The sequence below is a fragment of the Miniopterus schreibersii genome, assembly GCF_964146895.1.
Source record: "Miniopterus schreibersii genome assembly, chromosome: 5".
Lineage (NCBI taxonomy): Eukaryota > Metazoa > Chordata > Mammalia > Chiroptera > Miniopteridae > Miniopterus > Miniopterus schreibersii.
This window is the reverse complement of record NC_138106.1, coordinates 65,765,995-65,791,363: the sequence shown is the minus strand read 5'-3', so window position 1 is coordinate 65,791,363 and position 25,369 is coordinate 65,765,995. Positions and strand designations below refer to the sequence as shown.

At 36.0% G+C, this 25,369-nt stretch overlaps 1 protein-coding gene across 13 annotated transcripts in view; it reads left to right on the top strand.

The window, feature by feature from the left end:
- Positions 1-25,369, top strand: part of SENP7 (SUMO specific peptidase 7) — a 106,814-nt gene that overhangs the window by 25,076 nt on the left and 56,369 nt on the right. For 8 of the 13 annotated variants that reach the window (XR_013998952.1, XM_081139269.1, XM_081139271.1 and 5 more), the window contains 2 exons: positions 2,145-2,242; positions 21,962-22,159. Coding sequence is in view for 12 of the 13 variants with exons in the window: in XM_081139269.1 (XP_080995395.1) it covers positions 2,145-2,242; positions 21,962-22,159 (296 nt within the window). In the remaining variant the exon portion in view is untranslated. The remainder of the gene's footprint in view (positions 1-2,144; positions 2,243-21,961; positions 22,160-25,369) is intronic. The other 5 variants (XM_081139267.1, XM_081139274.1, XM_081139273.1 and 2 more) reach the window with 1 other exon arrangement.

Below are 25,369 nucleotides of genomic sequence, written 5' to 3'. Positions count from 1 at the left end.
TGCTTTAACATTATTTAAAAATTTAATTATTAAATAATTGTTTTGTATATAAGGTACAAAAAAGAAATAATACATGGGACCATATGATTTCTGTTGACATAAAAAGAAAAAATATTTACATAAGATTAGAAAATTTGGGCTGCATTGAAAGGTACAAGGTGAAAGTAATAAAGAATCCTTCTTTGTCCCTTTTTTCCCTAATGGCAACCACCATTAACAGTTTTTTCTTTCATTCTTTTCAAGCAAAAAAAGCATATGCCAACATACGAGTTACATTATTCTTTTGATTGTTGCAGAAAGGGATCATGAAATACATATTGTTCTGTGTTTGTGATTTTTGGTTAATAATGCAGGTTGAGGCAAAAGTAGGTTTACAACTGTTTGCACGGAAAAAGACATGGCAGGTTATAATTATTACAATAGCTTTATTAACTCTGTGTTTTGCTTATTCACAACTGTAAACCTACTTTTGCCCCACCTTATATATCTTAAAATATTTTCCATTTTAACATATATAGATCTACTTTTAAAATTTATTTTTTAAATGGCTTTTTAGTACTCCAGAGATATGCTATAATTTATTTACTTAGTGCACTGATGTTAGTTTTTTTTCTCTTCTCAGAGTTTTGCTGATAGAGACAATGTTGCAGTGACCATAATTTTTCATGTGTAGGGAACCATTTTTGAATGGGATTACTGGGTCTAAGGAATTTTTATTTTTAAGTTTCAATAAATATTCCAAAATTGTCTCATAGAAAATTGCAGTAATTTATATTGCCACCAATGAGAGCTCCTATTTTCTACAAACTTACTAGCACTTGGTGTTATCACACAGTAAGATTGTTGCCAATTTAGTAGAAAGAAAAATATTATTATTATTATTTTTAATCCCCACTGGAGGACATGCTTAGAGAGAGGAAGGGAGGGAGGGAGGGAGAGAGAGAGAAAGAGAAACATCCATCGGTTACCCTCAGTAAGTGCTGAAGTGTACTATGTAGTTAGTTCTCTTATACCTTAGGCAGTTTACAAGGGTTTTAGGAGCTCTGTGCCTTGAGCTGGGGACAGAGACCAAAATGTATTTTTTTCTATTATTTAATAGTCATCAAGTTTCATCCATGTTATAATGTGTCAGAATTTCCTTCCTTTTCAAGAGCAGATAATATTTCATTGTATGTATGTATCACATTTTGTTTATCCATTCATCAGTTGATGGCACACAGTTGATTTGCTTCCACCTTTAGCTGTTGTGAACAGTGCTGTTACGAACATGGCTGTACAAATATCTCTTCACGGAAGATAGTGTTTTAAATTTGCTTTGTATATCAGTTATCATACATCCTTGTGAGATAGCTTCTATTATTACATTTCTTTTTTAAAAATATGTTTGGTAATTTTTTTTTAGAGAGAGAGGAAGGGAGAGGGAGAGGGAAAGAGAGAAACATTCATTGGTTGCCTCCTGCACACACCCTGACTGGGGATTAGTCTAGCAACCTAGGCATGTGTCCAACTGGGAATCGAACCGTGACCTTTTGGTGCACAGAATGATGCTCAACAAACTGAGCCACACCAGCTAGGGCCTATTACATTTATTTTCAGATAGGAGACTAATGCATAGAAATAAGGTAAATAATTTATTTGTCTAGATTCACACTGTTAGTGTATTAAATAAATCAATTTTAACTTCTGTTTCTAGTCAGATTAAAATCTAAACTCTGTCAGTAAGATGTCGACTCTTTCGTAAAATTTTTTGTGTAGCAATTCATAGAAAACCATTTGTAATCCCTTCCAAATGTTATAAATTCAGGTAATTCAGAATCACAGGCACTACTTAACTTCACACCTAATAATTTTTATTATTGCCTTTAGATTCAGTAAAAATTTTCATAGTTATGTAAACTTTAGAATCTCAAAATGTTGATTTCCTAAGTAAAGCTGCCTGGAAATTTTAAAACTTATTCCTACTATTTTTTGGTGGATTTATATTTCTCTACTAGCAAAAGAGCCAAGTGTTTTGTAGATTGCATTTTTCCTCCTTTGTGAACAACTATGAATTTCTTTATTTTGAATTTCTAAAACAAAAATTTAAGTGCCTTTTTATTATCATGTTGCTATATTTATTATTAAAATTCCATTTTTTTCCCTAGTGGGAAAGAAGTCTAAGAAACAAAGTCCTTTCTCTAGACTGTAAAAGTAAAAAAGGTGTCCGTGGGCGTCCTGTCACTTCTAAGACATCATCAGAAAGGTAAGATACATGTGTATGTGACTAGGATGGGGTTATACTATGTATAAATAGTGTGATCATGGGTGATGGATTTGTTCTCTTTGGGTCTCAATTAAACAACCTTTGAAATATGAAGATTAAATTCAGTGGCCTCTAATGTTCCTTACAAGCTCTATCTTTCTGTGACTCTATCTTAAGTCCTTGTATTTGTGCATTTGGAACATCTTGATAAGCTTTAGCTGATAATGTAAGAGTTAATATAGATTGATTATAATGCTTGATTTGTCATTTGTGGTCTGCAGTGAAAAAGATGCTCCATTTAGCAACTGTGGGCCTGTAGTCATAGTATTAATGAAATATGGATATACTGGAATTAAATATATGGGAGATTTAGATTGTGATTATTATCAGAAGGAACGTAGAACATTTAAGGGTTGGACATCAGCAAATAATCAGAAAGTTGTTATTGTACAAAAGGGTATTGAATTTTCTTTTTTAAAATAGTAAATGAATAAAAAATGATAATAGCAAGGTAAAGTCTGCAGTTACTGGGAGATCACACAAATTAGAAGACTAATTGGAGTTCTTGAATTTATTTCAGAGTACTCTATAAGCTACTACTCTGTCTTAATTCTCCCATGTCTGTAGGAAATATAAAAACATACTGGTGACCCCTTAGAAGTTTCTATACCCCCTGACCCTCTACGATACAAGGGATAAATTGTCATGGTGAATATGCAATGACTATGCTTTGAACTTCAGAATAACCATGAACTCAATTTGTAGACTTGGTTTCTCCAAGGTTATTATGATCATGTCACAAGTCATATTTGATTTGAGAGATGGGATACTAGAAGTAGAAGAATTATTTTTTAATGAAAATAGTCAACATTTTCTGAGGGTTTGCATGAACCCAGTTGTTTTATTTTATGGGAGAGATATCCTAAAAACTTTGCATATTTCAAAATTTATATCATTCAAATCTTATTTTCCCATAAGAATGCCTTTGAAGTGTTGGGAACAGGTTCTTTGAGTATATCAGTCTATTATTTCTTTAATACTGCCTTTTAATTTTCTTTCATTATCTCTGATATTTTACAGTTCTTTCCTAAATCACCAGCCCAGCATAAAGTGGCAATTGTTTGGCTCTTCTTATAGAATTTACCACATGTGACTTGTGTTTTAAAGTTACCGATTTTCAGGCATCTTGTCTGCATTAGCACTATGATGTCCATTTAATGACACTGTTAGAGGATAAAAAAAAGATTTAAAAATTTAGTAGCAGTAGATATTGGACTAGAAGTGCAGCCATGACCAAAACCATCATGTTTTTAAAACAAAAAGAACAGTGTTTCTGACGTGATTCTGACAAAGGAAGGTGGATAGTTCTTTTTATTGGTCAAAGTGATTCAACACTAGGCAATAGTATAGGAAGTTTTATAGTTTACTCAACTAGCTACTTTTGGAATAATACAATGTGATTTTGGACAAATTGTTTAAATTTGGAGGGCTTTGTATTATTTCAGAATTTGTAGCTGTATTACCTTAGTTCAATTTCACGGAGTTAAAATGCTCATTCATTGTTTCTGTGTATTTGTGGGGAAATGTGCTTGCATGTTTAGAAGTGGAATTAAAAAAAAAAATCTCTAATGTATGGTAGAGAGGACCTGACCAAATTGTAGTGGCATAAACTCAGGAGGGGGTACTTCTTTGTACTTTAAATTAGTTTTTCTCTACCTTTAATGAAGGTTCTGGACCTTTTGATTCTTAACTTTTTAGACAAGAACGAATTTGGCTGGCTTATTCTCCAGGAATTTTTTTCCCTCTCTTGATCTCATTTTCACTACTAATGAGCTTATAGAATTTGTACTCATGGACTTAGTTCTCTGGTAACATAACGTTGTTATCAAGTCACTATTCTTTCTACCCATTAATTATTCATCTTGGCATATGAATAATGGATTACATGAGTAATATCCTCAGGCTGGATCTGAATACCCTCTATTTATAATTATGGCAGCAAACATCTATTGACTGCTTATTATTACATGCCAGGAATTAGATTAGCCTGCATTATCTCATTTAATTTTCACAAGTCTATGAGAAATAAATAGTATTGGCCTTATTTCACAGATGAGGAAAATTAGGTCTTCTAATTTATTATAATGTGGAGGAATATTGTTAGTACATTCCTGAAAAACATATTTTAATATTAGTAGACTTAATTTTTTTAGTTATATATTATTGAGTTTTGCTAGGCTATCTGAAACATTTTATAAATTGCTACTGTGCAGGGAAGTAGAAGCAATAAAATATATCTGGAGAGGGGGAAAAAAAATGCTTTTATATTTGCATGACTTGCATGATTTTAAAACCTCTCATCCTATGTACTGTATTTGATCTCACTTTTGAAGATTGTAATACCTGTCAGTGTCTTTTTAAAATTTTTTATATATCTTTATTGATTTCAGAGAGAGGAAGGAAGAGGGAGAGAGAGAAAGAGAAAGAGGGAGAGAGGGAGAAAAAGAAACATCGATGTGAGAGAAAAACAGTGATTGGTTGCCTCCCGCATGAGACCCTACCAGGGATGGGGATCGAACCCGAAACCCAGGTATGTGCCCTGACTGGGAATCAAACCCAGGACCTTTGGGTGTATGGGACGATGCTCAACCCACTGAGCCACACCAGCCAGGTCAAAATTAACAGTTTTATTACAATTTAATTTACATATTTTAAAATTTACTCATTTAAAGTCTATAACAATTTTAGTACATTTATAGAGTACCATGCCCACAGTACCATGGGCAGAACCGTGCCCACAATCTAATTTTAGAACATTTTAACTCCCCTTCCCTCCAAAAACTATCCACTCTCACCTGTAGCCCAAGGCAACCATGAATCTGTTTTCTGTCTCTATAGAGTTGCCTGTTTTGGATATTTCTTATGCATGAAATCATACAATATACTCTTTTGTATCTGGCTTCTTTCACTGAGCATGTTTTGAGGTTTAACCGTGTTGTAGCATATATTAGTTCTTTGTTTCTTTTTATTGCTGAATAACATTCTATTGTATGGATATTTGTTGTTTATCCATTCACCAGTTAATGGACACTTGGGTTATTTCTACTTTTGGCTATTGTGAATAATGTTGACATAAATATTCCTATGTAGGTTTTCTGTGTAGACCTATGTTTTCATTTCTCTTGGGATTGGATTTTAGGATTGGAATTAAACTGTTGAATTGTTTTCCAAAACAACGCTACCATTTTACATTCTCACTGGCAAGTGTATGAGTTTTCCAATTTTTCTATATCCTTGCCAATACTTATTTTTCCTTCCTTCCCTCGATATCCTAGTGGGTATGAAACAGCATCTTGTGGTTTTGATATGCATTTTCTAATGACATTGAGTGTCTTTTCATGTGCTTGTTGGTCATTTGTATATCTTCTTTGGAGAAATATCTATTTAGATCCTTTGCCCATTTTATTTTATTTTATTTATTTTTAAATTTATTTTTAATTAATTTTTAAAATTTTTTGCCCATTTTATTATTTTTTTTCTTTTTACCCTTTGCCCACTTAAAAATTATGTTGTTATTTTCTTTTGTTGAGCTGTAAGAGTCCTAATTTATATAGCCTGGATATAAGTAATTATCAGATACATGATTTGCAGGTATTTTCTCCTATTCAGCTTTTCACTTTTCTGATGGTGTCCTTTGAAGCATAAAAGTTTTTCGTTTTGATGAAGTCCCATTTATCTATTTTTCTTTTTTGTCACTGTGCTTTTGTTGTCATATCTAAGAAACTTGCCTAAGCTGAGGTCATGATTATTTACTCTTGTGTTTTCTTCTAAGAGTTTTATAATTCTAGCTCTTAGATTTAGTTTTTTTTATCCATTTTGTTAATTTTTGGATATGGTATGAGATAGGTACTTAAACTTACATTTTTATTTGTGGCTGCACCATTTGTGTCCCAGCACCATTTGTTGAAAAGGTACCCATTTTCTTGGTACCTTTGTCAAAAATCAACTGACTGTAAGTATAAGGGTTTATTTCTGGATGTGCAACTTTTTTCCATTGATCTATCTATATGTCTTTCCTTAGGCTAGTACCACTGTGTTTTGATTACTGCAACTTTGTAGTAAGTTTTGAAATCAGAAGTCATTCAACTTTGTTATATTTTTCAAGATTGTTTTGGTCATTTTTGGTTCTTTGCATTTTTCAGTTCAATTTTAGAATCAGGTTGTCAATTTTAACAAAAAAGGCAACAAAAATTTGCTAGAGGATGTTTGAATTTGTAGACTAGTTTAAGAAGTATTACCATCTTAGCAAGATTAAGGTCGATTCATGAACATGAGATATCTTTCCACCCTACTTAGGTCCTCTAATTTCTTTCAACAGTGTTTGGCAGTTTTCAGTGTGTCTTAGACTTTTTTTTGTTAAATTTATTCCCAAGTATTTTCTTCTTTTTGGTGCTGTTGTGAATAGAATTTTCTTAATTTTATTTTCAAAGTGTTCATTTCTAGTGTATAGCAATTCAATTCATTTATATATGTTGACCTTATATGCTTGTTTAAGTTTTACTAGTTTTAGAATTTTTAGTAAGATTCCTTGGAATTTAGTTATACAAGATTATGTCATCTGCATATAAAGGTACCTTCCCAACTGGATGCCTTTAACTTTTTTGCTATTCTTAATTGTTCTGGTTAAAACATCTAGTACAATGTGAAATAGAAGTGGTAGGAGTGGACATCTTTGTTTTGTTCCTTCTCTCAGACTCATCAGTCTTTCACCGTTAAGTATGAAGTTAGTTATAGGTGGGTGTTTTTTTTAGTATTTCTTTAATTTTTTAGTTAAAAATATTTTAATGTTGATATTATTGCAGGACTCCCCATTCCCCTCCTTTGCCTACCTCCACCCTCACCTGACTCCCCTTTCCTGGCCTTTACCAGATTATTGTCCCTATCCATGGGTTATGCATATATGTTCTTTAGCTATTTCCTTCACTTTCTTTATCCAGTCACCCCTGCTCCCTTTCCCTTAGGCACCAGTCAGTCTCATGTATTCTAGAAGAAAACATAGATAGTAAAATCTCAGACATCTCTTGCAGCAATATTTTTGCCAATATGTCTTTGAGGGCAAGAGAAATTCAAGAAAAGGTAAACAAATGGGATTTCATCAAGCTAAAGAGCTTCTGCACGGCAAAAGAAACCATCAACAAAATGAAAAGAGAACCCACTGTATGGGTGAACATATTTGCCAATGATACATCCCATAGGGGTTAATTTCCAAAATATATAAAGAACTTATACAACTCAACACCAGGAAGACAAACAATCCAATTAAAAAATGGACAAAGGACCTGAATAGACACTTCTCTAAAGAAGACATACAGATGGCCAGTATACATATGAAAAAGTGCTCAAGGTCACTATCAGAGAGATGCAAATAAAAACTATAATGAGGTATCACCTTACGTCTGCCAGAATGGCTACTATCAATAAATCAACAAGCAGGTGCTGGTGAGGATGTGGAGAAAAGGGAACCTTTGTACACTGTAGGTGGGAATGCAGACTGGCGCAGCCACTGTGGAAAACAGTATGGAGGTTCCTCAAAAAATTAAAAATGGAACTGCCCTTTGACCCAGTGATCCCACTTCTGGGAATATATCCTAAGAATCCCAAAATACCAATCAGAAAGAATATGTGCATCTCTATGTTAATAGTAGCATTATTTACAGTAGCCAAGATCTGGAAACAGCCCAAGTGCCCAACAGCAGATGAGTGGTTAAAAAAGCTGTGGTACACAATGGGATACTGTATGGCTGTGAAAAAGAAAGAAGTCTTACTGCTTGTGACAGCATGGATAGACCTGGAGAATATTATGCTAAGTGAAATAAGCCAGTCAGAGAAAGACAAATACCATATGATCTCACTAATATGTGGAATCTAATGAACACAATAAACGGGTGAACAAAATGGAACCAGAAACATGAATACATGGAACAGTTATAGGTTTTTTATAGATGATGTGCTATGTTTGTGTCTCCCCAAAATTCGTATGTTGAAATCTTAATCCCTCATTTGGTGGTATTTGGAGTTAGGGCCCTTGGGGGAGGTGTTTAAAGCATGGAGGTGGAGCCCTTATGAATGGGATTAGTGCTCTTCTAAAGGAGACCCCACAGAGCTTCCTAGTCCCACAGGAGGACACAGTGAAGTTGGCTGTCTACAACCTGAAGAGGGCCTTCACTGGAACCCGACGTGTGGGCTGGCACCCTGATCTTGGACTTCCCAGCCTCCAAACAGTGAGAAATAAATGCATGTTGTTTATAAGTTATTTAGTCTATGGCATTTTGTTATAGCAACCTGAAAAGACTAAGACATGCCCTTTTTCATGTTGAGGAAGTTACCTTCTCTTCCTGATCTGTTGGAGGGTTTTAAATATGAATGTGTGTTGAATTTTGTCAAACGCCTCTTCTGCATTTATATTATGTAATTTGTGTCTTTTATTAAAATAATGTATTAACATGAACTAATTTTTAGATCTTGAACCAACTTTGCATTCCTGATATAAATCCCACTTGAATCTGATTTATGATCTCTTTTATATGTTGCTGAATTCAATTTAGTAGGATTTTGTTGAGGATGTTTTATGTTTGTATTCAGAAGGGAAATTCATCTCTAGTTTTTTTATGTTGTTTTTGTCTGGCTTTGGTATCAAGCTAATACTGGCCTTGTAGAATGAGTTGGAAAATATTCTCTCTTCCTTTGTTTCTGGAAGATTTTTCAAGAATTGATATTAATTCTTTAAAGATACTAATTCTTCTTCTCCTAAATTTGATAAGAATTCTTTAAAGAAGAATTAAGAAAAAAAAGTTGGATAAAATTCGCCAGTGAAGCCATATGTTCACCAACCTTTGTGTGTGTGTGTGAAGTTTTCAAATTACAAATCAAGTTTTGCTTATTATAGCTGCATTCAGATTTTCTATTTTTATGAATTAGCTTTGGTAGTTTATGTCTCTAGGAATTTGTGCATTTTATATGTTATCTAATTTGATGACATATGTTTGTTCATAATATTCCATTATCCGTTAAATTTCTGTAATATTATTAGTGATGGATGACCCCTCTTTCATTCCTGATTTTAGTAGTTTGTGTCTTCTCTTTTTTATGTTCAGTCTACCTAAAGATTTGTTAATTTTGTTGATTTTTTTTCTGAAAGGACCAACTTTTGGTTTCAACAACTTTATTGGTTTCGTATATTCTATTTCATTTCTTTTACTATCATCTTATTTTCTGTATTCTGCTTGTTTTGGACATAAGTCTAGTTAACATCACATGTAGTTACACATTTTTTTGGTCATGAGCACTTTTAGATTTACTTTCTTAGCAACTTTCAAATATACAATGTAGTATTAACTATAGTTACCATGCTGCACATTACATCCCCATGACTTATTTTTCTGTTGTTAATTTTAAAATGAATTCCATTGTGGTCTAAGAAACTTTTGTAAAATTTCACTTCTTGTAAATATATTGAGGTTTATTTTATGGCCCAGTGTTTGTTTTTTCTTGGAGAATATTTCATGTGTTTGAGAAAAATGTATATTCTGTTGCTTTGGTGGAGATAAATGTCTGTTAGGTTGAATTGCTTGATAGTATTCAAACCTTCTGTATTCGTGCTGATTTTCTGTCTAGTTCTACCCATTATGAGACTGGGGTTTTGAAGCATTGAGCTATTATTGTTGAATTACCATTTTCTTTCCGCTGTTTTGTCAGTTTTTGCTTAATGTATTTTGTGGTCCTGTTATTAGGTATATGTATATTTATAATTGATATATCTTACTGATGAAGTAAGCCTTTTTTAAAAAAATTATTTTTATTGTTGAAGTATTACAGATACCCCCCTTTTTTCCCCATTGATCCCCTCCAACCTGCACCCCCCCCTACCCCCAGGCCTTCACCACACTATTGTCTGTGTCCATGGGTTATGCATATATGCATATAAGTTCTTTGATTAATCTCTCCCCACCCACTCCCCCACCCCCACCTTCCCACTGAGATTCATGTCTGTTCCATGCTTCTGTGTCTCTGGATCTGTTTTGTTCTTCAGTCTATTTTGTTTATTAGATTCCACATATGAGTGAGATCATGTAAAACTGAATCAGGAAGAATCAGAAAACCTGCATAGGCTAATAACAACTGATGAAATTGAAGCAGTAATAAAAAAACTCTCAGTGAACAACAGCCCTGGTCCAGATGGCTTCACAGGGGAGCTTTCTAATTTTTTTAAGTTGTAGGATTAGATAGTTTATTAAAAATATTTCTTGCTTTTTGAGGTAGGCCTTGTAGTGCTATGAATTTCCCTCTCAGGACTGGTTTCACCGTGTACCATGGATTTTGGGTTATTGTGTGTTCATTTTCATTTGTTTCCAGGAAGTTTTTTATTTCTTTCTTGATCTTATTGGTAACCCATTCATTGTTTAATAACATGCTATTTAGCCCGGCTGGGCGTGGCTCAGCGGTTGAGCGTTGACCTAGGATCCAGGCGATCAGGGTTCGATTCCTGGTCAGGGCACATGCCCGGGTTGCGGTCTCGGCGCGCAGGAGGCAGCCGATCAATGACTCTCTCACCATTGATGTTGCTATCTATCTCTCTCTCTTCCTTCCTCTCTCTGAAATCAATAAAGATATATATTAAAAGAAACCCAAAACACCAAAAACATCTATTTAGCCTCCATGTGTTTGAGTGTTTTTACTGTAGTTAATTTCTAATTTCATGCCCTTGTGATCTGAGAAGATTGATACGATTTCAGTCTTCTTGAACTTATAGAGACTTGTTTTGTGTCTTAACATGTGGTCTATCTTTGAGCATGACCCATGTGCACTTGAGAGGAATCTATATTATGCAGCGTTGGGGTGAAATGTTCTGTAAATATCAATTAAATCCATCTGATTTAGTGTACCATTTAGAGTCACTGTTTCTGTATTCACTGGAAGATCTATCCAGTGAAGTTAGTGGGGTGTTAAAGTCCACAACTATGACTGTATTGCTGTTGATCTCTCCCTAAAAGTCCTTAAGGTTATTATTATTGATAGGTCCTTATTTATTGCCATTTTAATTCTTTATGCCTATGTTTCTCTATTTCTTCTTTATTACAGCAGTCCCTTTAACATTTCTTGCTTCTGTTTCTACTTCTAATTATAGCAGTCCCTTTAACATTGTATTTAATATTTTTATGTGCATACCCTTGTAAAACAAATGAAGACTTGAAGATATGGTTAGGACAGAGTTTACAGTCCTTTTTTTAAAAAAAAAGTTTATATTGAACTTACTGGGGTGACATTAGTTAATAAAGTTATATAGGTTTCAAGTGCACAATTCTATAATACATCATCTGTATATTGTATTGTGTGTTCACTACCCAAAGTCAAGTCTCCTTTTGTCGCCATTTATCCCCCCCTTTGCCCTCTTCTGCCTACCCCCTTATATACCTTTTTAACAAAGTGATAAATTTGTGGGAAAGAGATAAGACAAAAGAAAAGGGTGTATGCTTCTAGGGACAGTACATTGTTGTAACTAGAACTATATGGGAGAAACTAATGGAGGATAAGCATTATTTTTGCAGATTTGTTTGCACAGTTCCATTTTAGTGCTGATTTCCAGTCTCTAGTGATAAGAATGTCTTTGTGGTACAGAGAGAGCACTTTCTTATGGGAAATTTTATGGCCCACTTTCAGGTAGAAATGGAGGTCAAAGAGCCCTTCCTGCATCTGCTGTTGCTCAAGTGTCTTCAGCTCAAAATAACCAATATGGCAAAGTGGCATATTTTGGGGTGACATGTTCGTATCCGCTTCAGCTGGACATTTGGGCTGTTTCCAGTTTTGAGTTCCTATGAATAAAGCTGCTATGATATTCATGTACAAGTGCCTATATGGATATGTTTTTATTTCTTTTGGGTGAATACCTGGGAGATGGATTGCTGGGTCACTGAAAGTAATTTTCAGAAATGTCCTCAGAGGAATGGTGGCTTGAGTGATCCCCTTGGCCTCTCCCCCTGAAATTTCAACACGTTAACCAACCATAATTCAACAAAGAATTCCCTACTTAATACAGAGACAAGCCTGAGAGACCCATGCATTTAAACATCTAAAGGTTGCAGTTTTATTGAAAAGAAACACCTTCACTTTGGCCAGTGTGGCTTAGTGGTTAGAGTGTCGGCCCGTGCACTGAAGGGCACATACCTGGGTTGCTTGTGGGAGGCAACCAATTGATGTGTCTCTCTCATATCCATGTTTCTCTCTCTTCCCTCTTCCTCTCTACTACTCCTTCTCTGCCCCTCTCTCTCTCCTTCCTTCCCTTCCTTGCATTCTTCTAGAAAATCAATGGAAAAAATATCTTCTCGTGAAGATTAACAAAAAAAAAAAGAAGAAAAGGAATATTTTCTTCCTTGACAATTCATTTTGATGAGTAGCTTCACCCTTCCCTTGGCTCTGTGCTTGGCAAGTATTTACATTCTGACTTAAAAACAAAGCAATATAAAAAATCTGCCACCAACAGATTATTCATCTAATCTTTATTCTAATTTACCAATAAGGAAATACAAATTATATTTTGCTTTGCTACATACTAAGTGGCCCTTAGAAAGTGAATTATACATCATGAAGGGCTTAAAAATATCACATCCTGTCTTCTCTCACCTCATTCCATCTCTGCAGTTTAATTTGGTTAACCCTTATTCTGTCCTCCCGAAAGTGAATTTAAAATAAATAAAATTAACATTCAGCATAACTCCCTTGGATATCTTATGTGTTTCTAAGAATGTGCTTAATAGGGGGAAATTTGTATTATGTGTATATAATTGTGGATAAAAGATAACTGTAAGCTATTGCTTTTTTCCATATACCTTTAAAAAATTTTTCATTCATTTCACCCTATTTCTTTTCATAATTCTTTATGCATTGTTTTGGTGTAAACTCCTTGTGGTGAGAGGAATACATGTATTTAAGACTAGCAATAAAATGCCAGGTATGTCCCTTAAAAAAAAGAAAGTATATTTTCAACTTTGTAAGAAACTGCCAACTGTTTCCCAAAAATGATTGGGCCATTTTACATTCACACTAATGGCATAGGAGATTTTACTTCCTCTACAACCCTAATAATACTAGTATGGTCAGTCTATTTATCATAATCCCTTGTAATTGATGTGAAGTGGTATCTTATTGTGATTTTAATTGCATTTCCTTGAGGAATGATGACGGGCAGCGTCTTTTCTCATGTGTTAACTGTTTTTTTTTGTATTTCTTGTAAAGTGTGTTGAAATCTTTTGTGTCTGTATCCCCCCACCCTTTTTAAAAGATAAGAAACTTTTTTTTTGAAGACCATAAAGATAAGATTAATGATATTGAGCTCCGTTTTCATGTGTATGTTGGCCATTCATATCTCTTTTTTGTCAAGTGTCCAAGTCTGTTGTTCACGTAGAGTGGGTAAAAAACCTTTTTTTCTACTGTCCTAAGGTTCTCTGATGGGTCCTGCATTTTAGACTGTCAAAATACAGATTAATAAGAGAAAAGCAAACGGTTTATTAGCACATGCAGCGTGGATATTTGTTGGAGGAGTTCAGTGATGAGCTACTCAAAGGAGGGGTTAGAACTTGGACATATAGTGTCTCAACAAAGAATAGATTTCTAGGGAATTGATAAGACAAAGGAAAAAGGTTTGAGGTTTCCAGGATCGCAAACTGTGGGATGGTAAATATATGGGGTAAACTAATGTTCGGTAAGTTTTGTTTAGTAAGGCTTGTTATGTAGATTTCAACTCTGGGCTGTTAAGAGCCTTTGGTGATGAATAGTCTAAGCCTGGTTTTAGGCAGGTAGGGGACAGCTTTTTTTTGGCATTTGCTGTTTCTTAGTTATCTTCACCTCAAAATAATACTTATGCCAAAGTGACATATTTTGGGGTGGCATATTCTGATTTTCTATTCCTGTTTTCTTAGAGGACAAGAAATACTCTGAATTATGAAAAAAGAAACTAAAACACTACTTTTTTTCCAATCATCAGTTTCCAGAATCAAAAAACAGGACTTGAAGTTTGAGAAAAGATTATTTTTTTTTGATTTCTGGATTAATTTTGCCAAGTTATATAATTAAGTCATAGTTATGTATTCATTGAATGAACTGCTTGTGTTGAAAAATTTAAGTTTAACAAAAGGTGAGCTTTTCTAGAAACTCTAAGTGTTTTGTTCATAGACAAACATTTTTTTTTTTTAATGCTGTGCTTATACTGAGTTTTCCTACAATTGCAAATTTTCAAATGTGGAAAATAGTGATACAGAAGAGATCTATAACATATTATTTTCTAGGAATGATATTTTTGGTCTCTGAGTACATAGGTCTGTAATTATTTCCCCTTATTAATGAAGTTAAATGAAAAGTAGTATAATGCTTTCTAGTTTGAAAGGGACATTTCACAAATAGATAATTGGATGGTTCTAAATAGCCTACATAAGTTCCTTTTTTTTGTTAATTCTTACCTGAGGATATTTTTTCCATTGATTTTTTTTTTTTTAAATATGTTTTTATTGATTTCAGAGAGAAGAAGGGAGAGGGAGTGAGAGATAGAAACATCAATGATGAGACAGAGTCATTGATTGGTTGTTTCCTGCACTGATGGCCCCAACTGGGGATTGAGCCTGCAACCCGGGCATGTGCCCTGACCAGGAATTGAACCATGACCTCTTGGTTCATAGGTTGATGCTCAAGCAGTGAGCCATGCCTGCCAGGCTCCATTGATCTTTTAGAGAGAGTAGAAGGTGGGGGGGGGAGAGAGAAAAACATTGATGTGAGAGAGACACATCTGTCAGTTGCTTCCCGCTGGGTGGGGATGGAACATGCATCTGAGATACGTGCGCTTGACCAAAATTGAACCTGCGACCCTTCATTCTGAGGGCTGATGCTCTAATCGATGAGCCAAACAGGTTAGGGTGGTAAGTTCTTTAGCAGGGATAGTATATAGAATGTTGGGTTAGATGGAGCTCTCCATTTAGCTATCCTCTACTCTTTATTTTTACTGTGAAATATAATGCACCTACCAAAAACATGAATAAAAGGTAAGCAGTTTAATAAATTATTCATTATAATTTAATACATTTTTATAAGGCAAATAAGTTCATGTAACCATCATCCAGGTACAAAATAGATTACCTCAGAAGTTCTTGTGCGCTTTTGCATTTACAACTCCTTTCCTGTCCTTTAAAACTAGCCTATCTCCTAACTTTCAGGGCACTACTTTCTTACCTTTTTTTTGAATAATATTGCCAACTAAGTCTGTCTGTCTAAATACTAGGTTTAGGTTTTATTTTGTCTGGTAGGAATGTTGTTCTTTACTCTTAAGTTTCTATTCCAGTATCCATAGACATCTTATGGCATTTAAATGCAGAAATTATAAAAACAACCTCACCTGAATGATTTGGGGGAAAAAGATTGCTGATTTCTGCAGTAGGATATTAGTCAACCAAGTTAGTTAACCAAATTTATAAACATGAAATAAGTATTCTCCCAGAGAATCCAAATTGTCTTTTTCACTTAGAGCCACTCTATTAGAATAATCAATTAAATCATCAGTGGTTGTTATTTTTCAACATAAATCTTTTGTGTGTGTGTGTGGTTTTTTTCCTTTATTCAATTGGTATGGTTTATTACATTCATTGAATTTTTAATATTAAACCAACCTTGCATTCCTGGAATGAATCCCACTTGGCAAACCAATTTGCTAGTATTTGGTGAAGATTTTCATGTCTACATTCATAAGGGATATTGATCTGTTTTCTTGTGATGTCTTTGGTTTGCAATCAGGATAATGCTGGTCTCATAGAATGAGTTCTTTCCTCTTCTGTTTTTGGAAGAGTTTGGGAAGAATTGCTGTTTACTTGAGCCAACTCTTGAGGCTTAGTTCAGTTGCAACCACAGGCAGTGGAAACTGGGCAAAAGTCTGGATAGAGGAGGGTTTCTGGTGGATTTGGGTAAGGGGAGCCATGGGTTTGGTTGATGCAGGGTTACAGGAGGTAGAGAGCCTGTTGAGAGCTGGGTGAGGGATCTGGTAAGGCCACATGGGTTTGAGGACGTCCTGGAGATCTAGAACAGAGAAGTGATGGGAATGGCTTGTGTATTGGAGAATGTGCTGAGTGGAGGTGATGGAGGGAAGAGACTGGAGATGGGGAGGGAATTGAGAGGAAGTGGGGGGGGCTGCCCAGAGGTGGCAGAAAGAGGCTGGGAGGAAGAGGAGGTGGCCTTGTATGCTTCCAGAGGAGGAATTGGGAAGGACACTGGGAACAGAGGCTCAGAAGCAGGATAAATCCTCTGTGTGGGGAGGTGTAGGGAAGCTGCAGTCAGAGGTGAAGTTGGTTGCAGTGGGAAGCGGCCCCAAGAGCCCCCGCCTGAGGTGGAGGCCAGGAAACCAGGAGGGGAGCCCAATATGGACAGTGAGGTGGGAACAGGGTCCAAGCTGTTAGAGCTAACCTCTCCAGGTGAGCTGGTCCTCTCTGTGGCAGCCTGTATGCTGGTGGGAGGTGGAGGAGGCATAATGCTTGGAGTCTAGCAAGGGTCTTCACTGGCCTTTGGCCAGCCTGAGGGTCTCTTGGGAGAGGAGCCCACATATGCCCAAGCAGGTGAGAGCTGCCAAGGACTAGGCCCCTGACTCCTGCAGGGAACCTGAGGGTAGAAGCCCTTGCCATCAGATAGGTGAAGCAGCTTGCCCAAGAGGGGGACACAGAAACAGCAGACCTGCTTGGGAGCCCGAGCGCTTGTTAGCCTGCAGGTACTCAGCTAGCCAGACCACTTAGACCCCACCATGGACCTGGGAGGCAGGGTGGCCATTACCTCACTTACAGGGGTGTAGACAGAGATTCAGGGAGGGGAAGCCCCTTTTCCAATGAGGCTTGCCAGCCCAGTCAGTGGGACAGGGACATAGGCTGGGGCCTTCCAACCACATGGGCACTTGTAGTGCTGGGGCTCTGAGATGGCTACCTTGTTTGTATCAGTGGCTTCTTGATTCTGGGCGGTATTTTAGACATCTGCTTTGTGCCCCCAGTGGCCCCCATCTTCTGTGGAGCTGATAGGGAAACAGGCCAGGAGGGGGGTGGCCACATGGGGTGACCAGTGAGGGGCAGCTCCCCAACATAAATTCTTATTTGGTCTGGGTGTATAGAAAAATGGCCTTTTCCAACATTGGATTTTGTTTTGTTTTGTTAATCTTCACCGGAGGATACTTTTCCCATTGATTTTTAGAGAGAGTGGAAGAGAGGTAGGGAGGGGGGAGAGAGGAAAACATCGTTCTGAGAGAGAGACACATCTCTTGCCTCACTTCCTGACCGCACTTTCCTGAGCAGGCAGGGATCGAACCTGCAACGCAGGTACCTGCCCTTGACTAGGAATCGAATCTGCACCCTTTGGTGCACAGGCTGATGTACTAACCACTGAGAAACACTGGCTAGGGCCAACATTGGGTAATTTTAATTAAAATTACCATTGAGCCCTAGCCGGTTTGGCTCAGTGGTTAGAATATCAGCCTGCGGACCGAAGGGTCCCAGGTTCGATTTCAGCCAAGGTCACGTACCTCCATTGCAGGCTCGATCCCCGGTCTGGGCGTGAGCCAATCATTGATGTGTCTCTCTCACATCGATGTTTTTCTCTCTCCCTTCCACTCTCTGAAAAGCAATAGAAAAAATATCCTTGAATGAGGATTTTAAAAATAAATAATAAAGGGCACTCTTTTTCTCTTCTCCCCAACTCCATTAAAAAATAAATAAAATAAATGAAATTATCATTGAGATAATAATTTTCCAAATAATTTAGCAAATTACTAATAATCAGTAGTTTTCCTACTGGACTAAAAGTATACCTTATGTATCCTAAAGATTTTTAAAGTATTTTCATTTGATCATTTAGAATTTTAAGTTGTACACTTGTAAAACCTTACAAAAGAATAGTTTTAATTTCCTGAATGCCAAAAATACATATTCATTTCCCTCATTAACTGATAGGTTTTGGTTAGGTAAACCTGAAATGTTTTCCATTCTTTAAAAAAAAAATTCATTGACATCTGTCTTTAAGTAGTGCTTACTTAGTATGTTAAACAGAAATAGAGGCACGTAGAAAACAGAAAAAACACACACAGATTAACAGCCATCCTTAAAATTTAAAGTAGAAGATTTTAAGAGATGAGTAATATTCCATGGTTTATTTAACCATTCTGCTATTGCTGGGCATTTAAGGTTGCTTTTAGCTTGTTGTTTTTATATTATTATACCATGATGTATATCTTTGTGCATAACTCTCTCCCCTCTGTTTCATACTGTTTGTGGTCCAGGATTTCATGCATGGAATTATATTGACAAGAGTATAACAAATACTCATACTATATCCTTCATCTAGGTTCACCAGTTAACATTTTCCCGTGTTTGCCTTCTCTCAATCTCTCTTCATACATTTATATAAGTGCATATCACATATACACATATATTACACATTTTTGGGGAGCCATTTGGAAGTAAGTTGCATACTTCGTGACACCTCACTTTTAAATACTTCAGTCTGCATTTTGTAAGAACCAGATATTCTCTTACATAATAGCCACATACATTGTGAAGAGAATTAACAACGATTTCATGTCATCCCTTATATTAAGTCTATAATTAGAATTCTATGAATGTCCCCCAAATACCTTTTATTTTATTTTTAAAATCTAGGATCAAATTGAGGTTCTTGCATTATATCTTTTGGTTATTATGTCTCATTAGTCTCTTAATCTTAGAATAGCCCCTGCCTATCTCTTTTTCTCTCTCTCTTTAAACCATGACATTGACTTTTTTGAAGAGTCCTGGCTAGTTGTCTTTAAGAATGTCTTACATTCTAGATTTTTATGATTTATCTGGGATTGTCCTCATAATTAGATTCATGTTACATTTTTGCACTAGTACTTCATAGCTGATGCGATTTGCTTATCGCATCATATTGGGATACATAACATCTGCTTGTCTCACTGTTGGTGGTCCTGTATTTATTTGATCACTTGGTTAAGGTGGTAGCTGCTGAATCTCCCCATTGTAAAGGTGCCTTTCTCCTGTGTAATTAATAATCACCTGTGAACCTAATTATCTGTTTCCATTTTGCTGACACCTAGGTGGCTGAGCACTGATGAAGTCACAAAACAGTATATTTGTAACATCATAAATTCATGATTATTAATATCACTAGATTCCTAAACTGCAAAATAATCTGAATGTATTTCTCTAGTCAGCTTGTGTCCCCCCTCTCCACAATGATGATTTGAAACCTTTTCTTTTTTCAAGCCTTTTTTCCTTTCAAGCCTTTTTTCCTTTACCTCTCATATGACTTTGGAAAGATGATCTTGATTCCTTCTGCTTCTTAGAAGAAGGAAAGGGGTGCCCTTCTCCCATCGCAAATCAGCATAGTGGAACAGTCAAAGTGCTGGCAATAGAATTGAGAGTGTATGGTTCTGGATCCCACTTTTACTACTCACCCATTTTACTGTGGGCTTAATCATTAGTTGTTAATCATTCTATTTGGTCTTCTCAATTGCAAAAAAAGAGGGGTTACCATTGTACCTCATAGAGTAGTTGTAAGGATTAAATGAAGTAAATTATTGTAAAATGCTCAGCACAATGCCTGATATATAATGCATGTTCAATAAATATTAGCTCTTTTCCTTTTTTTTAATCCTTACCTGAGGATATGTTCACTGACTCTTAGAGAGGAAGGGAGAGAGAAAAAATCATGGATATGAGAGAGAAACATCAATTGGTTGCCTCCCACATGCATCCCGACTGGGGATCAAACCTGCAACCCAGGCATGTGCCCTGGCTGGAATTGAACCCTCAACCTCCTGGTATGGGATGATGCTTCAACCAACTGAGCCACCCGGCCAAGCAAATATTAGCTCTTCTTATATCATTTCTTAGGAAACTTACTTTGTTAATTATTCTGTCTCCTTTATCTTTAGCCTCTCCCACTCTGCTGACCTCTTCCTGTGTGCCTGTATTTTTTGTATCCCTGTCCTTCTTTCCCATTGACTCATCCTTTTGTGTTCTGGCTTCTGCTCCCACCATTCCACTCACCTACTCTGGTAAAGTTACCATTATGTCTCTAAATTCATTTTTATTACCCTTTGACTTTAGTGCTCCTGTTTCATTCTTCATAAAAGATCAAAGTGATCTTTTAAAAATGCATTTCTGATCTCATTCTCTTGTTAAAACTAGCAATTTCTATTGTTGTTGACATAAAGTCTCAAATCCTTAATATAGTTCACAAAGTCCCATCTAACTGCCCATCCTTATCTTGCACAAATTTCCTTTTCACTCTAAGCACTTGAACCAGGTAAGTCCTTTAATTTTCTTGAGCAAGCATTACTCATATCAGAGCCATTTACATTTTGTACCCCCTTTCAGACAACTCTATTTTCCACCTATTTCCTTTGGAGAGTGCCTATTCTTTGAGGTTTCAGCTTAAATGCCATATTCTCAGTAAAACCTTTCCTGACTTGGTTCAGATGAAGTGTGGCCATCTGTATTTTTCCTTCTTATCACTCATCACAATTGTAATTAAGTAATTAGTTGGGGAATTCTTCTCTGGAATGTAAGCTCTATTAAGGCAGAACTATAACCATCTTGTTCATTGCTGAATCTCTAGATTCTAGAGTTGTTCTGCTAGCAGTTATTCAGTAAGTAGTTGTTGAAGGAAGAATGAATTCTTCTTATTCAAAGAAATGTTACGCATTAATGTTATTCCTTAATAATAATTATAAAACCCATAGATTAATTTTTTAAAATCTCAAAATGTTTGGAGTTTCAGTGCATTCTATGGAGATTCCCTGAAGACTGGTACCCCCTTCCTTCCAGATGGTCTGAAGATATAGCCCCAAGTGGCTGCTGCAAAAAGTGATTTATTTGAGATCTGTTTTGTCTTTAAAATACATGGGCACTTGCCCTGGCTGGTTAGAGAGTCAGCCCGAGTGCTAAAGGGTTGTGGGTTGGATTCCCAGTCAAGGGCATGTACCTGGGTTGCAGGTTCGATCCCTGTTCCCGGTCAGGGCTCATGCGGGAGGTAACCAATCGATGGTGAGGATTAATAACAATAATAATAAAAATACACGAGCACTTTGTTTTCTGTTTCTTAATATGCGTATGTTTGTTAAACACACTGGTGCCTAAAACTGGTACCAGGGAGTAGAATAGACACTCTTATGATTAAATATTTCCAATTCTTTTAGCTAGTCCTTAATACTTTAGATGAGGTAATGCTGCACCCTTAGTTTTAACAATGTTTTTCAATCAATAAATGCTAAAAGAAAAGAAACATTTTTAGTGCAGAAAGTGGTTGCCTCTGTGATGAAATGTGCAGATGTGTATTGTTCCACTAACAGTGAGAATAGGCACAGATGGGTTACCAGGAATCCAACAGCTGTACATAGTATGTGACTCCAGTTGTAGTATAACAGACAGAATTCTGAAGAAAATCCCAATTTAAGTGAAATAGGCTTTACTTTTTAATGTATATTCGAGACTGGTTAGGCAAATTTTTTACTTAAAATGCTTACTGTTCTCTTTAATTGCTTGAAGAACTGAAATTTAGAATTCCTGGAGGTTTTCATTTGTTACTGTTTCTGATGCATTCATGTATTATACAATGTTTAGTTCTGTATTTATTAATTATTTATGTGTGTAACAGGCAACTCAGAGTTATGTTGACGAATGTCCTATGGACGGATTTAGGACGAAAATTCAGAAAGATCCTACCTAGAAACGATGCTAATTTATGTGATGCCAACAAGGTGCAATCAGATTCATTGCCTTCGACATCTGTTGACAGCCTAGAGACATGTCAAAAATTAGAACCTCTTCACCAAAGCCTTAAATTATCTGAAAGGTACGTTGTTCAGTATTGATTTTGTTCAACTTACCACATTTAGGAATAAGTCCAATAGTCTTAAAAATAAGATTGTTGGAAATGATCTTTAAGAAAATCTGCATATGCAGGTGTACCCCATTTGAAAGCAAATCTTAAAACTGACAGTCTTAATTTACAAACTTATTGATAGGTTGATACTTGATTAAGTAGATTGACAATTATTTTTAAAAACAAGCATCAGTACATTTAACTTACTTTATAATTTGATTCACATATACATATTTTAGGATTTATTTATGATATAAAATGAAGAGATGTATACAGATAGGTAACAACCTAGATTAAATAACATTTAAAAGGTATGTTAACATATCTTTTCTATTTTCTGCATCTTTAACATACCTTTTAGGTGTTAATTAATCTAGGTACTTACCACTGTCAACTTTTTTGAGCTTTCTTGTATTTTACTTGCATTTTTTTTTTTTTTTTTAAAAAGGAGATGATATTAAAATATTACCACCAGATTTTTAATATAAACATGCAGTTTCATTTTGAAAACTAACAAGACCAGATTTATTTTATCTTTTTTAAAAGAATTGTGTATGAAGTTTGGGGCTGAAAATTAGAAATTAGCTCTGGGAATTTGTGATCTGTAACAATATTTTTAGTGTATTTCCATGTAGAATTTTAACCCTTAAATGAATAGTTTTTGGAGGAGGTACTTTACTATCATTTAGAATAACCTGTGCTTAGCTAGTGCTTTGGTTATGTGACTGAATGACACTCTGTTTTAAGCCAAAATCCAGATAAAAACCACTAACTTTCATTCAACACCGTTATTTTAAAAATAAAAGTAGAATTCTGTCAAAAATAACGTATAATATTACATTATACAAAAATAATGTATAATATTATACATTAATTTAAAAAGATATCTTTTTGTTGTTATCTTTTAATTTTTTTTGTTAATCCTCACAGGAGGATATTTTTTCCATTGATTTTTAGAGAGAGTGGAAGGGAGGGAAGGAGAGGGAGAGATATAGGGAGAGGAAGCGGGAGAGGGAGAGAGAAAGAGAAAGAAGGAGAAAGAAACGTCAATGTGAGAGAGACACATAGATTGGTTGCCTCCTGCACACGCACCAACTGGGGCTGGGGATGGAACCTGCAAGCCAGGTACATGCCCTTGATTGGAAATCGAACCTGTGACCCTTTGGTGCTTGGGCAGACACTCTAACCACTGAGCCACACCGTCCAGGGCAGGGACACACTTTTAAAAAAAGTGAAAATATAAAAAGCCAAGTAACGAGAATATCCTTATTGATCATACGTTACGTAGATTTAACTTTCTAAAGCACTCTAAATCTTAGAGTCAGACAACTTAGCTTCAGTAATTTATGAAGCAGTTTGCTCTCATTCTTCAGGATTCTAGCACTTTTCCTTTTTCGTATGGGTGAGCTATTCCCTTACTGTGCAGAGATAAAGGGGATAGTTAAAGGAATGGCCCTTCTAACCCCTAAGACTCTTTTGAAAAGAGGCTTCAACTCTCTTCCAAATGACAGTCGCATCAGTTCCTTCATTTCATCTGTCCTTTTTCAGCCAAACTGTGTAATGTTTCTTCCTGTTAAAAGAATAGTTTTTTTCACCAGTAATTGTTAGTAGCTAGATTATGTGTTCATGAAATTTAAATATAATATGAAGTAGAATCCCAATAAGATTTTAATTTGGTTTTTACTGTGTGTGTGCTTTTTTGTGTGAACTACCAGCTGGTATAGAACTTTTTTCCTGAGCTCCAGGTTTTTGTAAATTTAACTTGTTCAAAGTGAATGCATCATCTTTGTTTTCAGACTTGTTGCTCTATCTGTAGCCCCTCCCTGTCTGAGTATATGACTCCTCTGTACGCTCAGTTCTCCAAGTTAGAACTTGTCATTGTCCTGACTCCTCTTCCTTCCTTATCTTTCACCACCAGTCATTTATCATGTCCAGTTATTTTTACCTCCTAAGTCCAGAAATGATCTCCTATCCATGTTTATTGCCACTGCCTCACTTCAAACCCTAACTTTGTGCCTGTATTACTACGATAGTTAACTGGATTGGGCTTCCTGTGCATAGTCTTTTTCTTCTTGGTTATTTCCCTATATTGTTGCCTATATTGTATTTCTTCTAAAAGCAGATATTACTTGTCACTCTTTAGTTTGACATCTTTCTGTGGCTACGCATGGCCATCAGGATAAAGTTTAAACTCCTTAGCTTGGCATACAAGGTCCTTAATGATCTCACCTTTGTCTGTTTCTAGCCTTACATCTGTCCACTCCTCTGCATTTATACTGTGTTTTATTTTTTATTAAATTTAATTGATTTTAGAGAGAGAGGAGGGAAGAAGGGAGGGAGGGAGAGATTTGTTGTTCCACTTATTTTTATGCATTTATTGGTTGCTTCTTGTATGTGCCCTGACCGGGGGAATCGAGCCTACAACCATGGCGTATCAGGATGTTGCTCTAACCAACTGAGCTACCCGGCCAGGTATACTGTGTTTTAGACTTAGGGAACTATTGGTAGGTCACTGAATGTATAATGCCATTTTATACCTCTGAGCTCATGCTCTTTGCTCTTTTATCTTGGAAGCAGTTGTCATTTTTACATTACTGACTCCTATGGGCCTTTAATGTTGAGCTCATATGCCTTCTTCTTCGTGAGCCTTCCTTAATTCTACCCTCCACATCTGCATTTGATCCCTTTGTTTTGCTAAGCAACCTGTTCATATATCACAGAACTCATTATACTACATTCGATTTTTGGTTTCTGTACCTCCCTGACAGTAAGTCTCATGGGGGCAAGGACTACACTTTATTATTTTTCTTCTATTACTAGTACCTAGCACAATACTGGACACATAAAATGTTTACTTAATACAAGGAAGAGATTGTTTCTCAGCAGTGACATCTCTAGTCTTTTTGAGTGTAATGTAGTTTCCTCCATTAGAACCAATTATTTGCTCTGTAATTTGGTGAAAAAACAAACAGGAAAAGAGATTACAACTTCAGATAAGTAAATTGGAAAACTGTTTAGCCCGACCCGGTGTGGCTCAGCTGTTGAGTGTCGACCTAGGATCCAGGCAATCGGGGTTCAATTCCTGGTCAGGGCACATGCCCGGGTTGCGGTCTTGATCCCCAGTCGGGCGCCTGCAGGAGGCAACTGATCAATGACTCTCTCATCATTGATGTTTCTCTC